This window comes from Urocitellus parryii, chromosome 7 (genome assembly GCF_045843805.1).
Source record: "Urocitellus parryii isolate mUroPar1 chromosome 7, mUroPar1.hap1, whole genome shotgun sequence".
Classification (NCBI taxonomy): domain Eukaryota; kingdom Metazoa; phylum Chordata; class Mammalia; order Rodentia; family Sciuridae; genus Urocitellus; species Urocitellus parryii.
Genome location: NC_135537.1, coordinates 69,081,030 through 69,097,495, shown reverse-complemented (window position 1 = coordinate 69,097,495; position 16,466 = coordinate 69,081,030). Strand labels below are relative to the sequence as shown.

The 16,466-nt window shown below is 32.7% G+C and overlaps 1 protein-coding gene across 3 annotated transcripts in view; it reads left to right on the top strand.

Annotated features, from left to right (window-relative positions):
* The window catches only part of Arfgef1 (ARF guanine nucleotide exchange factor 1), a 107,760-nt gene that overhangs the window by 35,143 nt on the left and 56,151 nt on the right, over positions 1-16,466 (top strand). For all 3 annotated transcript variants that reach the window (XM_026407757.2, XM_026407756.2, XM_077801425.1), the window contains exons 6-10: positions 2,427-2,703; positions 4,836-4,946; positions 11,240-11,415; positions 12,325-12,458; positions 15,586-15,820. In XM_026407757.2, coding sequence (XP_026263542.2) covers positions 2,427-2,703; positions 4,836-4,946; positions 11,240-11,415; positions 12,325-12,458; positions 15,586-15,820 — 933 coding nt within the window. The remainder of the gene's footprint in view (positions 1-2,426; positions 2,704-4,835; positions 4,947-11,239; positions 11,416-12,324; positions 12,459-15,585; positions 15,821-16,466) is intronic.

Genomic DNA, 16,466 nt, shown 5'->3' with positions numbered 1-16,466 from the left:
TAGAGATTGTCCTCATGTTTTCTTAGAGATGTATAGTTTTCCAAGATATGCTATAGTCTGTTCCTTTATTCTCCTATTTATTGGCATTAGTTTAGTTCTGATATTGTGCAACCACAAAAGTGATCTTGCTGCATTTTTGGTAATGTGAATGAAAATAATTTTGTCAATTTTTAAGTTTTATTGGTTTAATTTGTTCCAACAAGTTTTTATTGAATTTTTTTGTATGTTCCTAGCACTGTGTTAGGCTTCAGTTATTTAGTGATGAGCAAAACTGACTTGACCACCACCTTCAAAGGTCTTACAGATTGGAAGATGAACCTTAAACAGATAATCACTCAAATATGTAACTGCATTGTGGTAAAAGCATGAGCATGTTTTATGTCATGGATAATTTTTAAAAAGTGGAAAGGTGGTAGACATAAGGGAGAAAGGGACACAGATAATTTAACTTCTATATTTGCTAAAATCTTCCTAGCTGGAGGTCTAGTTTATTTCAATATACTATTGCTAAACTTCACTCTTTCCCTTGACCCCCTAATGTAAAACTCTTTTTTCGCCACATTTTTTATTGGTGTATTGTGGTTGTACATATAACATAAAACTGTTGACAAAATAAAATCAACCTAGACTTAATCATAAAATGCTAATTTAAAATTTTTTTCAAAGGAGAAAATATTTTATGTTCAAAATCAGTGGGCAGGGACACTGCTACTGGAATATTGTAGAAAGAGTTCACACATTTCTCTGTGATGTACAGAACAGGCCTTCATAGCAAAGAAATACCTGACCCCAAATGTTAGTAGTTCTGATGCTGAGAACAAAAATGTATAGAGAATGTTATTTTCATAAAAAAAAAACCATTTTTCTCTTTTTTTTAAGATTTTGCGAGGTAGAGAGGGAAGATGGGAGGGGAGAGGAGTGGGGATAGTAGGGGATAGGAAAGGTAGCAGAATACAACAGTCACTAATATGCCATCATGTAAAAATGTGAGTATGTAACAGATGTGATTCTGCAATCTGTATTTGGGGTAAAAAAGGGAGTTCAAAACCCAATTGAGTCAAATGTATGAAAGATGATATATCATGAGCTCTGTAATGTTTTGAACAATCAATTAAAAAAAAAGATTTTGCGAAAGTTTCTAACAGTTTTGGAATATGTGAAAAAAGCTAGAATTTGATGTCTTTTTTCCAGAACATGTGCTTGCCCCCAAAAAGCCATGGTGCAGATTGGTTAAAATTGGGCCAAGAGTGGAATTGGATTGTGAGTCGTATATTTCTCACTGTTAATTTGGAAATGGACTTTTCCATGAATGGGCTGAAGTATTGGTTTGAGAATTCTGTTATCATCCTCATTGTGCAACAAGACATGCTCATCATTTTCCTTTTCAGTAAAATAAGAAATTTATACTATATAGATTTTTAAGGCTTTGCCTATCTTTTTAGTCATTAAAATCTGTTGATTCAGATTTATTTTATAAATTCATGTACTTAGTTCCATGACTTGGAATATTGATGGAAAATTTGAAATGTTCATTTTGATAATGTAAAAATTCTGTGAAAATTCTGTTAAAATAATTCTTCTCAGGTCATGAGGACTACAATAGATATGTGAAGGTCAATAAAGTGCTAAAAAAGAAACCCTGTGATCCTGATTGATGTTTTTAGTATCTTGCAAGTAAGCCAGCTTTATAGATAGTGTTATGTACATTAGAATGACAGGTCTGCTAAAATAAAAATCAGACATTATTAAGCACAGTATTTGTCATACTTATTAGGTGACTGGGCAGAATAATTCAAGCCCTCATTGCAACTTATTCAAATACAATTTTGTTGTTTTTAAATTAAAAGATTTTTGACAAAGTAATATAAGAACATGCTACAGAAAGCTATACACCAAAAAGTTGCTGCCTATTGTTTGTTTCCCATTTGGTCATTTCCTGATCCCCACCCTCTGTAGGTAACCATTATTTCTTGTTTCCTGTGAATCTTTCTATACTTTATTTCAATATGTATAAGCAAAAGTGAATGTGTACATACATGTTTTTCATCTACTCTTTTCTCCTTTAGTGAAATTTTTATTTGATTTTAGGTAAATCCATTGTTAGCAATAAACCAGTTATTACTATGAGGCTTTTTAGAAATTGTTTCATTTAATTAATACATTCACAACATTAAATAACAAATATAATCAAAAGGGTATATGGTAAAAGTCTTTCAAGTGTTTTTTTATGCACAAATTTCCAGCCACCTATGGAGTAAACATTATTGTTTTGAATATATTTTGTATTGTTTCTGGTGGGCTGCAATTTCCAAGCTTAAAGAAAAGGTGACAACTTACATAAAGGATTTTTAGTTGTATGAAACAACATTCCTCTAGATTTTGAACTGTTTGTTTTACAATATTGAAAATTGTTACTTTTTTTCTAGTTGCAAGAAGCCAAACAAATGGAGAAAGAAAGGCATCGACAGCATCATCATCTCTTACAGTCTCCAGTAAGCCATCATGAGCCTGAATCACCTCAACTTAGATATTTGCCACCTCAGACTGTTGATCATATATCACAAGAACATGAAGGGGACCTTGACCCCCATACAAACGATGTGGATAAAAGTCTCCAGGATGACACAGAGCCTGAAAATGGATCTGATATTTCCAGTGCAGAAAATGAGCAGACTGAAGCTGATCAGGCAACTGCAGCTGAAAGTAATCTTGAGAAGGGGGTGCGGGGTTGTGTGTGTATTAAGGGAAATGCTTAGGAATGAGAAATTTTGATGAAGAAATGTGACTTAATGGATATCAGATACTTAAAAGTAATTGTGACTTTTTTCCATACTAGGTGGTAAAGTTCATTTGAGTTGACTATGCATTCAGTAGCATCTCATGAACATGCAATGCTTTAGAAAGATTTCAGTATTTTCAGTTGTTGATTTTTAACCACATCTTTTCCATAACTTGGTAGTGGCATGAATAGATGCCTTTTTACTTTTTCTTTTTAAATAGTACTTTACTATTTATTTGAATAGGGATGATTTTGATAAACCACCCATTCACGGTAGTGAAGCTAGTAGTGAATCCACAATACTTAATTATGTGATTTACATTTGCCTAGTCTGCTTTTGCCAAAATCACCCCTACCATTCACTGTGCATTTGAAAAGGAGCTGATTAAAAGAGGTAATCTCTGATAAAGTGGAGATTTTATTTATTCCTTCATTTATTTACCTATAAATTCGACAAACATTCATTCATTGAGCACCCAGTGTTGTAGACACAGTGCTAGGATCTGGAGCTAATATTATAGATAGAATGTTTTTAATATGTTCCTATCCTGCCTGGAGGGTCAGGTGAGCATAAATGAGAAATATACTGTGTGATACGTTTCTTGAAAGTATGCCTGAGACAGTTGTGCTGAAGAGAGTTAGTGGCTTAATAGAAAAATGATATGTTAGGTGAATCATGATAGATAGGAGTCACAATTGGCAAGCTAGAAAATGTGGGACGTTTTCAGTAGAGGAAACTACATGGGCTAAGACCAAGAAGTGGGAGCATTTACTGGGTGTGTATGACATAACTGTAGGTAACTTGTAAAACACAGAATAATAAATAAGAAATAGTTTACTAAAATATTATTGTGATTATTTTGATTATAAAGGTGTTTTCCTCCCAATAGCTGATAAAAATGAAAATTCTACTTGAGACCACTTGGTTCAGAGAGCATGTTCTAGAGCACATTTTGTCACTTACTTAATTGTGTGACTTAGGACATAATGGTTAACTTCTCTAAGCTATTAGTATGTGTAATAAATATTAGTCACTATTAATCTAATCTATTGTCATTTACTTTAAGTGAGAATTTAAATTCACTGATCATTTTGTGCACACTTCTAAATAATGACTGTAAATTTAGTTATAATTGAAACTCTTAATTTTCAGACTCAGGCAATTTATCAGTTTTCTCTTGTGATATTCAGTATTTTGTAGAAGGTAGCAGACGGTAGATTAGGAATGGTGAAATTATAGGGGGCACAGGCTTTTGGAAGCCAGAATTATAAATAGTGGTCCTTTACAGTAGTGGGAATATGGAGAGGTAGAGACATCATCACTACCAGATTTATAGTATGATGCCATTTGGTGTGGTACTGTGACTCCCAGATCCCAAAGCATTTTAACTTGCTAGTTGAGCCACCATCATTTATTTTCAGCATTTCAGAAAATTTAACTGAAATCTTATTTTTATCTTCATCAACTTCTCTTAGGCTATTCAGAAGTTCTGATCCACAGTGCTTATTTTGTTTTTGCTTTTCATTAAATTGGAGAATTAATTCTTGTTTTAGTTCTCAAATTTGGTTTTACATTGGAAATAAAGATTTTATTGGGAAGAAATTGTAAGGAATGCATTGGTGGAAGCCCAAACAGCCCTGTCTTTGCCTCTTTAAGGATCTCACTGTACTCTAGTACAATGTTGATCTTATTAGTAATCAAAACAGATTTTAATTACAGTTAATATATTATTTGACACAGAGTAATAAATAGCTTGTATACCAAGTATAAGTAAACATTTATAAGATATGTTAAAATGTTTCATTCAGAACACTTAAAAGTTTTATTCTTAAAAGCAATAATCTGGGAAATCAATCATTTAATAGATTGTTAAGTGAATTATTTTTAAAATTGGCTTTTGAAAAATATTTTTTTTGATTTGTTTATAAATTTTGAAGATTTAACATGTAATTGCTTCTACTTTTGATTTTTTTCTTCATTTTTAAGGAACTTTTTCATCATACATATTTAGTAAAAGTTTACAAAAAATTAATGTTCTCTTGAATTTTTTTAAAGCATTATCTAAAAATGATATGATATATGATGGAGAAAACCATGACTGTGAGGAGAAGCCACAAGACATTGTACAGAGCATTGTAGAAGAAATGGTGAACATTGTTGTTGGAGGTAATACACGACATTTGAAGTTAATTTATTCTGTTTTATGGGATTTCATCTAACCATAAAGACCATATAATACGTGGAACCCAAAATGCAAAATTATAAGACATTTCTCCAAGTTGGTGATTTTATATGTGTGTCTAAAAAAATAACAGTAGCCCCCCTTTATCCACATAGGATACTTTCCAGGATAACCCCAATCCAGTGGATACTTAGGACCACCAGATAATACCAAACCCAAATATACTCTATATACTGTTTTTTCTTGAACATAGGTACACAAATTTAATGTCTTTTCCATCTTACCATGCACTATAACTTTTGCAGTTTGACATATAACAGCAAAACTAGCATGACTTTCTTTTTCTTTATTCACAATTTTAAGGATAGATGATTTATTCTTACTGTAGACCTTGACAACCTCAACATCTGGTATTCTTTTCTCTTTTTATTAAGTTGAAAAAATTTACTTTTTACTTAAAGGAAGCACTTTATAACTTTTCTTCAGCATATATGATATGCCAGCATCACTATTTTTGTGCTTTGGGGCCATTATTAAGTAAAATGAAAGTTACTTGAATACAGTCTCTGTTATTGTGATAGTGGATCCAGTGACCAAGCAGTTACTAAATGACTAATATATGGGATGCATATGTCCTATGAATACACTAAGCAAAGGAATAGATGATTCTTATCCCAGGTGAGATTGAGTGGGACAGCAAGAGATTTCATCACACTTCTCAGCACACAATTTAAAATATAGGCATTATTTATTTGTGGAGTTTTCCATTTAATATTTTTAGATTAGAGTTAAACATGGATAACTAAAATGTAAAAAGTGAATCCATACATAAGGGAGGACTAATATCTCTGATTATAGAAGAGTATTCCTTTTCTCCTCTGACTTCAGTTATGTTCTTTTATAAAAACCTGTTTTCTCCATCCCAATAAAAACATTGATTGCATTTAAGTTTTAGTTCTTGGTAAAAGAGAGGCAAGAATATATTTCCCATTATCCTAAATATGCTAAATTTTATGACCTAGAAAATACTTGAATTGTTTTGGTTTTCGAATATTTTGTATCTGTTGGAGATAAACATGATTTCTTATGACTTTATTATCACAGACTAGTAGTTGACATAGAGTAAGTACCTATCTAATGGATCGAATATAATTATCTGTAAAACTGTTGTAAAGTTTGTTATGAATTTCACCAAGTTTTTTATGAACAGTATTGTAGCTTGGGTTAGATTTGAGAACAATCCGCTGAACTTTCTTTAATTCATGATATCTTACACAGGGCTAAACATCGTCCCTTGCTTATGTATACTTTTAGAAATGGGATTAAACGTATAGTATGAATCTTAGATAATAGTGTCAGCATTTCAACTATACCTAATTCCCATTTATAAAATTTCTAAGAATATATTTCCTTCTTTAGTATAATTCCAGAAGCAGGCATTCATCTATTGCTTGATCTTATTTTTTTAAATACATCTTTTTATTCAGCAGGTACTTATGGAGTGTATACAGCTATTTGGCTATGTAGGGAGAATACAAAAATTCAAGCCAAGGTAGACCATGCTCTGAAGTAGAATGGCATGTGAGTGTGTGTGTGTGTGTGTGTTTCATTAGAATCAAAAATTCTATTTTAAAATCCTATAAAAATTTAGGGAAAAATGATTATTTCTAGCTAAAATGGTTCAGAAGGGGTGACACAAGAGACTGTGAATTCATGCAGGTATAGAGCAGTGGTATTTCATGTATTTATCTAAAGTCTAGAGTCTACTTTTGGAAATTGGCAGGTGGTGGTTTGCCTGAGTATAGTACATGTGATGTCATACAATAGAAAAAAATATAGAAGTAGCTTGAAGCAAACTAACAGAAGGTTATAAATTTCAGGTTTAATATTTTGAACTTCATTCTAGGACAAGATAAATTACCATCGAAGATTTTATGGCTGAGAAATTAAATGAAGAGAACTATGCTCTAAGATATTAAATATGAAAAATAAGTTCAATAGGAGACGAGCACGGTAGTCTCAGCCTGAATAGGAAACCATAACTGTCAAAAGTGGGGACAAAAATGGTTGATAAGGGAGATAATGTGTATTGCATCAAAGGGACTTTGGCAGTAGGCCTTTTTAAGGATTGGCAGTAACAGGCCTGCTATAACTCTTTTTAACATGGGCGGTTCAGTTTTTGAGCCTAAATGGATTAAATGCATATGATGATATTGGTAGAATTGAATCATGTTAATATTACTTAATATTTACTTTTTCTTTATTATTTTAACTGGGGATTGAACCCAGGGATGCTTTACCACTGAGCTACTTCCCTGGTCTTTTTTTTTTTTTCTTCCCCCTTTTCTTTTAAGACAGGGTCTCACTAAGTTGCTTAGGGCCTTGCTAATTTGCTAAGGCTGACCTTGAACTTTCAATCCTCCTGGCTCAGCCTCCTTAGTCACTAGGATAAAAGGTGTGCTTCACCACACCTGACCTAATTTTATTTTGGCAAACTGTGTTTGATCTTCATATTGGCCATCCATGTGGAAATGATTGTGAAATATGTAATAGGAAATAGAGCTCCAGCATAAGAAATATCAAGGGAAGTGCTATAGATGGGATTTATTGTGTTCAAATTAGTAGTTGAAGCCAATAAGATTATTAAGTTGGAAAATATAGAGACTAAAGAAAAGTATGAATTTTTAAAAAACCACTTTATACTCAAGGAAGAAAGAAAAAGAAATCATGACCCATGTGCCAGATTTGGCCCACTACCTTTTTTTTTTTTTTTTAAATAAAGTATTATAACACAGTCATGTTCATTTGTTTTCTTACTGTCTGTTGTGGCTGGTTTTGCACTTCCAAGGTAGAGTTGAATAGTTGCAACAGTGGCTGTATGATCTATGAAGCATAAAATATTTTTTAATTGCTTTTGTTTTTTAAATGACAGCGGAATGCATCACAGTTCTTATTACATATATAGAACTCAATTTTTCATATCTCTGTATATAAAGTATATTCACACCAATTCATGTCTTCATACATGTACTTTGGATAATGGATGTCTATCACACCATCGTTGTTAACCTCTTGCCCCCTCCCTTTCCCTTCCACCTCTCTGTCCTTTCTAGAGTTCATCTATTCCTCCCATGCTCCCTCTTCCTACCCACTATAAGTCAGTCACCATATGTTGAATTGGACAACCTACCAGGCACGGTCCTTAAGCCACATTGCTTATTGTTTAATTAATCAGAAGGGGGGAGATGCTGAGAGCCATTGCCAAGTAGGAATGACGCATCGAAATTTTCTTGTCAGCCTACTCCATGTTGCTTAGAGGAAGGACTCTCCATTGTGGAAATGGGCTTGCCTTTGGACCCAGGTCATTTGCAGTGACATTGCATGTATGCTTGAGTAAGGTGACCTTGCTCAAGGACCAGGGCGGATCTGGGTTTAGGGCGGATCAGGGTTTAGGGAGTATCCTGCTCCTTGGGTTTAGGGCGGTTCCAGGTTTAAGGTGTACCCTGCTGGGAATAGGGCATATCCTGCTCCTTGAGTTCCCGTTGAGTTCTCTCGGGATTGAGAACGTGGATTTCCCCAGAACGTGATTGTAGAGTGCCGGTGTGAGTTCGGGAATAAAGAATTGCTGTTTGAATCTACAAGGCTGTGAGTGGCTAGTGATTTTGTGCCCAGCCAGACTGTGGCAACCTTATATCAGAGAAAACACTTGGCATTTGTTTTTTTGGAATTGGCTAACTTCACTTAGCAGTATCTTCTCCAACTTCATCCATTTACCTGAATATGCCATGATTTTATTCTCTTTTATTGTTGAGTAATATTCCATTGTGTTTATATGCCACTTTTTTTTAATCTATTCATCTACTGAAGGGCATCTAGGTTGATTCCACAGTTTAGCTATTGTGAATTGTGCTACTCTAAATATTGATGTGGCTGTGTACTTGTAGTATGCTGTTTTTTAAGTCCTTTGGGTATAGACCCAGAAGAGAGATAGCTAGATCAAATGGTGGTTCTATTCCAAGTTTTCCAAGGAATCTCCATACTGCTTATCATGTTGGCTGCACCAATTTGCAGTTCCCCCAGCAATGAATGAGTGTGCCTTTCCCCCCACATCCTCACCAGCACTTATTGTTTATCTTCATAATAGCTGCCGTTCTGACTGGAGTGAGATGGTACCTTAGAGTAATTTTGATTTTGAAGCATAAAATATTTACTGTAAAAGTTTAACTGCACCTAATGTTAACAGCTGTAGACTATGAAGTAAAAGGGTTTTCCCCCCACCTTTTTACTTAGAAAAATGTCAAATCTAGAGAAGAGACCAAAAAAAAAAAAATAATGAGTATGTAAATGCCCTTCATCAGTATTCACTGATGAACAATTTTGGTACATTTGCTTATGGGTCTTTAAATACACATACAGCACGGCTAAGTCTTTGCTGAACCATTTGAAAATTCTTGTATATATTATATGACCCCTAAATAGCTCAATATGTATTTTTTAAATAAATGAATGCATTATCAAACATAATCATGATTTCATTTTTACACCTAAGAAAATTAATCCTATTTCAAGAATATCTAATATACATATGCTTAAGAATTTTCCCACTTGTCCCAAAGATATTTGTATGTTCATTTTCCCTTTTTATTTATTTATTTATTTATTTAAGTGCAGAATCTACACTCTCATTTACTATGTCTCTTTGGTCTCTTTAGTTTAGAACAAGTCCTCTTTATCAAAGTTTCACATTCCTTTGATAAAGAGAGGGAGAAAAATGGACAAGAGGTGAGGAATGCCAAAAGTTGAAAGATTTTTTTAGAATGAAAAGGTTCAACTGTTTTTTGGGCAATGGGAGATTTAGCTATATAAACAAAATTGAAAATGTAATATTAAAAGAATATTCAGTGAAGAAAGATACTAAAGTTAAGCAGAGTGGATTTAAGGGCCAATGGAAAATCACCTTAGAAATTCAAAGGAGTATCTCTCTTTAAATGAGAGGGAAGGAAAAAGATTTTTGGAGTTGTCAAAGAACTTTGTCATAGTACAAGATGCAATGAGGGAGCCCATTCTTTCTATGTGTAACACATGTTATAATAAAAGCATGTCAAACATGATATTAAAACTCTAAAAGGTCCTTGTGAAGAAGTGACTTTCGTTTTGTGTGATGTCGAGCTTCTCAAATATATTTTATTACTGAATATCTTTTCATGTAATGCTTGTTAATTACTAAACATGCTTTGGAATCATCCAGCTTAATATATTGTAATCAGTTAATAACAGAATCAGTAATAACTAACACTTATTGATTACTTGTTGTGCTCTTTATGTAATGTGTTGGTGTGTTTTGGTGATTCCTAGTAGACCTTATTTTCTCTGTTGCTGATGAAAAGCCTATGCCAAAGAAAAGTAGTTAAATGATAGAGACGTGGTAGAGATCACATTCCAGAATCTAAGTGTGTTTTCTTCATGCAAAGTTATAGTTTCTGTCATTGGTAGCACCAAAGAAACAATTGCTTACCAGATAGCTACTAAATTGTGGCCACAGACATGGATATATTGCTTTTTTCTTTCCTAAGGTAATATACATTAAACCTAGTAGAGTTCTAGAACTTGATGGTATTTGTACTTCTGTGTTTGTTCTACTAGAATTCATATGTTTGTGATTATTAATTCCAAGTATTGATTAGTCAGAATGACATAATAAAGAGCCTTCAGTGGTATCAGCCATCCTTTTTCAGCTGTGTCCAAAGAACGTATGTTACTAGAGATATTAATAAGTATTCTAAAAAAATTGGAGAGGTTTTTGGTAAAACATACTTTGAAAATACTATATATTGTATATCCCCTTTGGAGAGATTGGTACATATTAGCAACCTAAAGTCTTTAATAAAGTAACCTATTTCCCAGTATCTTCTAAACTTATTTGACAATGGGATATTTTTTTCAATGAATTTCTTTTAACTTCTCAAGGCATTAGAATTTATAAGTACCCAATTTACAAAGCACAAATGTAGACTGAAAAAAAAAAATCTGCTTTGATATATCCTGGGTAGCATTTTATCAGTGGAGTGTGTTTCATTGCCAGAGCAACTTAAGGGTCATATTTGGAAGTATGCCAGAGGCATTCACTTGGTATTAAATATGCTGACCTTTAAATGATGCCAGTATATATTTTACTTCACTGTGCTTTTCTGCCACTGTTTTATTTTAAATAATTTGTGTTTTTAAAATACACTTCAGTTGTCAAATAAATGCATGTTTTAAATTTTTATTGTTCTAGATATGGGAGAAGGGACTACTATAAATGCAAGTGCAGACGGCACCATTGGATCTATAGAGGATGGTAGTGACAGTGAAAATATACAAGCAAATGGAATTCCAGGAACACCGATTTCTGTTGCATATACACCATCCTTACCTGATGACAGATTGTCTGTCTCTTCTAATGATACTCAGGTATAAATTGGGTGACAGGGAGAGAGACAAGAATTTTATTCTACCAACACCTTAGAGTACATCTTTCCATTTGATACTGCTAACTGATTTCAGCTTGTGGGGGGGGGGAAGCTTGGATTTTTTTTCTTCCCCTCACTGATATAAATTAGAGCAGTTTATTTCCCTCATATATTAATATTTGCATTTCCAACCTGAAGGTATATTTCATCTATGCTCATCACCCCCCAACCTCCATTGAAATTACATTTAAAAAGACATTTTTAATAGTCACAAGATGATGATACTGTTATAGGGTAAGAAAAAACTTAGCAATCTAGACAACTTCATCTTAACCTTTGTTAAGGGCTACAAAGAAACCAGCACTATGGTAATGACAGTTCCTCATAATCATTCCTTTATACTTTTGTGCTTTTAAAAATCTTTTTAGATTAGTTTCCCATCTTGAGGAGTAGGTTTTCTTGGTCTTGTTGATCTTCAGCAGTTAACAACTTTTAGACATAGTCCTAAGAGTCTGTACTGACATGTGTCTCCCCACAGCACATAAAAAGTAAAATAAAGAAGAAGTATAAAACACTCAGTGGCATGTAGTAAAAAAAACATAATTTAGGCCTTTAGATAGGTATTTTGTGAAGGCATGATGTGCTAGGTTTTTATCATTAGTAGTATGAAACTGGATAGTTTTTAAGAATTCCTTTTAGGAGAAGGAATCTTTTAAAAGAATATACTTTAAAAGGTATTATTATTAGGTGTGAGAATGGCTTATCAGATTAAAAAAAAGCAATGTGGCAAATTCCTCATAAAGATTCCCCTCTAACTGGTGGAAGAAACCCATCTGTTAGTGAATTGAATTACTCAGGTATTTTTACCTTGGAAAATGCATTTCTTTTCATGATATATTAACTTCTTTAGGAATCTGGAAATTCTTCAGGACCTTCACCTGGTGCTAAGTTTTCCCACATTTTACAAAAGGATGCCTTTCTAGTATTCAGGTCATTGTGTAAACTGTCAATGAAACCTCTGTCAGATGGACCACCAGATCCAAAGTAAGTCATTAACTCTTTTGCTTGATAGAGGTTTTTAAGCTTAAAACTTTTAAGAGTGTTTGGATTTTCTTTTGTTGTTTTATAGAACCTTACAAAGTGGGTAGAGTTATTATACTTTAAAAAAAAGTTTTGAAAACCAGTAAGTTCCAAAACTGCTAGATACCTTACATTGTTTCCCAAAGGGTATGAAAACATTGTAGAATAGTTCTACATACATAGTAGGTGATCAATGAGTATTCATGAGTAGATAAATAAACGAATTCATATTTTCATATTATAAGTAACTTTGGAGTCAATATAGCCCATTTGAAACCAGCCTTATGCTGGACCTCTAAAAACTGCAAGTCAAATGTAATAAAACCTAAGAGAACTTACTCTTAAAAAAACTGTAGAGTGTTTGAGTTTGTCCATTAAGGAGACAGGGACAGTTAAAATAAAACCTTTTTAAGCTTCTGGAAACCACATTTGCCATAGTTTCCATAGTTTTATGTTGTCACATTGTTCTGGTTTAGGGAGAAAGTCTTTTTTAAGTCCAGAGACATAAGTTCTAAAATCTTTTTAGGCCCAAATCCTAAGAGCCCAAAATACAATTTATTGGTTCATCTGTATTTTGAAAATATGAACTTTACAGAAAAAGGATTAGGGTTACATTGTAGAACAAACTTGATTATACCACACTTACTTTATAAGAATGTTTTTTAAGTTATCACTTTTATGAAGGATTTTTTTATCCAAAAACTGGTAATTTTGACATCTTTAGAGTTGATGAAGATCTACTTTAAAAAGGAAATTGGTCTTATTATTGATGAAGATCTACTTTAAAAAGGAAATTGGTCTTATTATTGATGGTCATTTTGCCATGATTTAAAAATATTAGTGGCCTTAAATTAAGCACCTCCGATGTTTTTAGTTTTTCCAAATCAAATGTAAAAAATATGATTTTAAAAAATCGTAGAAACAGAAAAAAGTGAATAGTTTTAAATCCCAAGGATGAAAAGAACACAAAAGAATAGATAAGAATCTGAAGAGTGATTTGCAGGGGAGTGTTCATTTAGACCTGCAAGCTGAATGATCTAGTTTTGGAAAATTGAAGTCTTTAATACTACAAAGGATTCTTATAATGTAAATTAATTAATCCTCATTGTTAATAGACAAACAAAATAGTAAGAATTTTTGTTTGAAGACCTTCTTAACTTGGCCATCAGGGTCATTAAACTATTATAATTAAAAGCCTTTGAAAGAGGTCAAATTTTCTACCCTTAGTAACTGTCCTTTTTCCAAAACAGAATATATGGTTTTCTTTGTTGAATGATTTTTTTTTTGCCAAAATTCAGTGAGCCTTTACAATAATATAATTTTCCTTTTCTTTTTCCTTTCCTTCTGTTTATGTTTTCTGGCTTTGCTACTATGATCTAGGAAGTGTTCTGCAAACTTGAATCATAATTTGAAACTAACCCATGAAAAACTGCATACCTCAAATTTCTGGCTTTGTTTGCCTTTCAAAAGTATAATTTCTTATATCATAAGACAGTTATTTGATTCTGTCATTTATTAATGCCTGATATATAATAGGTCTTTAATAAATGGATGAACAAAAGAGTAAATCAGTTAATGTTTCTGAGCACATACTGTGTACAGGCATTTTGTTAGAAGCCAGGAGTATAATGATAAAACATTAAAAAAAAAAACCTCACATATTAGAGAATAATAAGCTGCAGAATTTAATTACTATAGAAAGTGAGCAGAAATAGTGATAATATGAGCTAGACTTGTAAGTACTGGTTTGTATGAGCCTTAGGACACTACAACATGAACTTGACTCACTGTTTTTTCTGAGAGATATTCAAAGTCTTATTCTTTTACTTGTTTCTAACTTAATTTATTTAAACATTTTTTGTACTGATTTATTTGCTACACATATTCTTAGATTCAAAATAGCTAACTTGAAAACATGATTTTTATTATAAGGAACCATGCTATTATTAGCTTCCATGTAATTTCAAAGAAGGAAATTAAGTATTTCCCTGGACGTAGAAATACATGCCTGTAATGCCAGTGGCTTGGGAAGCTGAGGCCAGAGAATTACAAGTTCAAAGACAGCCTCAGCAACTTAATGAGGTCCTCAGCAACTTAGCAAAACCCTGTCTCATAATAAAAAATAAATAGGGCTGGGTTTGTGACTCAGTAGTTAAGTGCTCTGGGATTCAATCCCCAGTATCAAAAGGTAAAATTAAATTTTCCTTTATTTAGATCCTTGAATTTTTGATAATTATAATCATAAAAGTTTTAGGATAGAAATTAAGAGCAGTTAAGTTCCCTTTACTTAAATGTGACTGAGTGCTGCTTTTGGGACAGTTTTTCCCCCGCAAAGAACCAACTACAAGAGTTTTTTAAGTGTGGCCTGTTATTGAAATATTAACCTGCCATGAATCTCTGGTCTCTTGGGCATAAAAGACTTTTTTCAAAGGGAGAGAAATTACATTTTTGAAATTTAATTAAAATGTTAGGTAGTAATCAGAAGCTTGACACAATATATTGACCAGAAAAATAAATTAAATTTTTACACCAGAAATTTATTTTTTAGCTTTCCATTACAAAAATATTTAGAATAAATGGCTAAGGTTTAAGAGAGAAAGTTTTTAAATGCTTAAAAAGTTTATTTCAAAAGAAAAAAGAAAACTTGAAGGTAGGCTTGACGTAATGCTATAACTTATGAAATGCAACCAAAATTTTATTATTGTTTAGGATTTTTGAGTAGCATAACTAGTAAAAAAGTCTGAGAAAGTTTATTAAATTTATGAAGGATAAGTTTAGCTGTGAAAGAAAGCAGCAAAGCATAAATCTTCAAATTATTTTTTGTTTTCTATTGAAAGAGTAACTTGATATTAAATATTTGTGAAGGATTTTTTCCCCCATTTAAAAAGTCTTGAAATTATATAGTGTGTAAGAAGTATCCACTGTTAGTGACTAAGCTTTTTCAAGTATTGTACTTGCTTTATTGTGTTGTGGAGTTTTCTGTTCCTCTCCATTTGAAAAGTTTATGAAATTATGTAGTATCAGGAAGCATTTTTGGATTACCATAATGTTAAACTTGTCTATATACTGTGTCTTCTCTTTTATATTTTAGATCTCATGAATTACGATCCAAGATTCTTTCATTGCAGTTACTTCTATCCATTCTGCAGAATGCAGGACCTGTTTTTAGAACAAATGAGATGTTTATTAATGCTATTAAGCAGTATCTGTGTGTTGCCCTCTCAAAAAATGGAGTCTCATCTGTTCCGGAAGTTTTTGAACTTTCTCTTTCCATATTTCTTACTTTGTTGTCAAACTTCAAGACACATCTTAAGATGCAAATTGAGGTATGTTCTGCATTTAGGCACTAAAGTTTATACTACTGGATATTTCATTTGTTTCCTGTTAAATCAGATTACAAACACATTGTAAAGTTTTCCAGAGTGTGAAATAATTTTATGTTGTCATGTACTACTTTTTTTCCCATTCATCTATTCATCTAACATGTACCTGTGAAATACTAAACAATTGGTAAGCACTGAGAATACAAAACAAACACAGCTCGTGCCTTCAAGAAACTTTGACACTAGTTGAATGAGTGGTTTTAGCTCTCTCAAATTAATTTGATCTTCACACTAGCTTTGCCATTGTATATACTTTATTGTTATGGGCCAGGCCTTATGAGCAACCACCAAACAAACTCCATTTTGCCCTGAGACTCCATGTTATGTAAGAAATTCTTCTCCCATGTGCCTGCCTCTGTACTCATCAATAGTTGCTTAGCATAGCATGTTTGGCGACACAAAATGGCAATTCTTATATAATGTAAAATGTTCTCTTTTTGGTTCTCATTTTTCTTGGACGGTGTACCCTGTCAGAGATTAATTGTCTAAACATTAGTAACCATTTTTTAACTTGTACTCAACTTTGGTCGTTTTGACCCATTTTTTCTTCTGCTTATGGTCTCGTGATGTTTGTTTATGGTTTTGAATC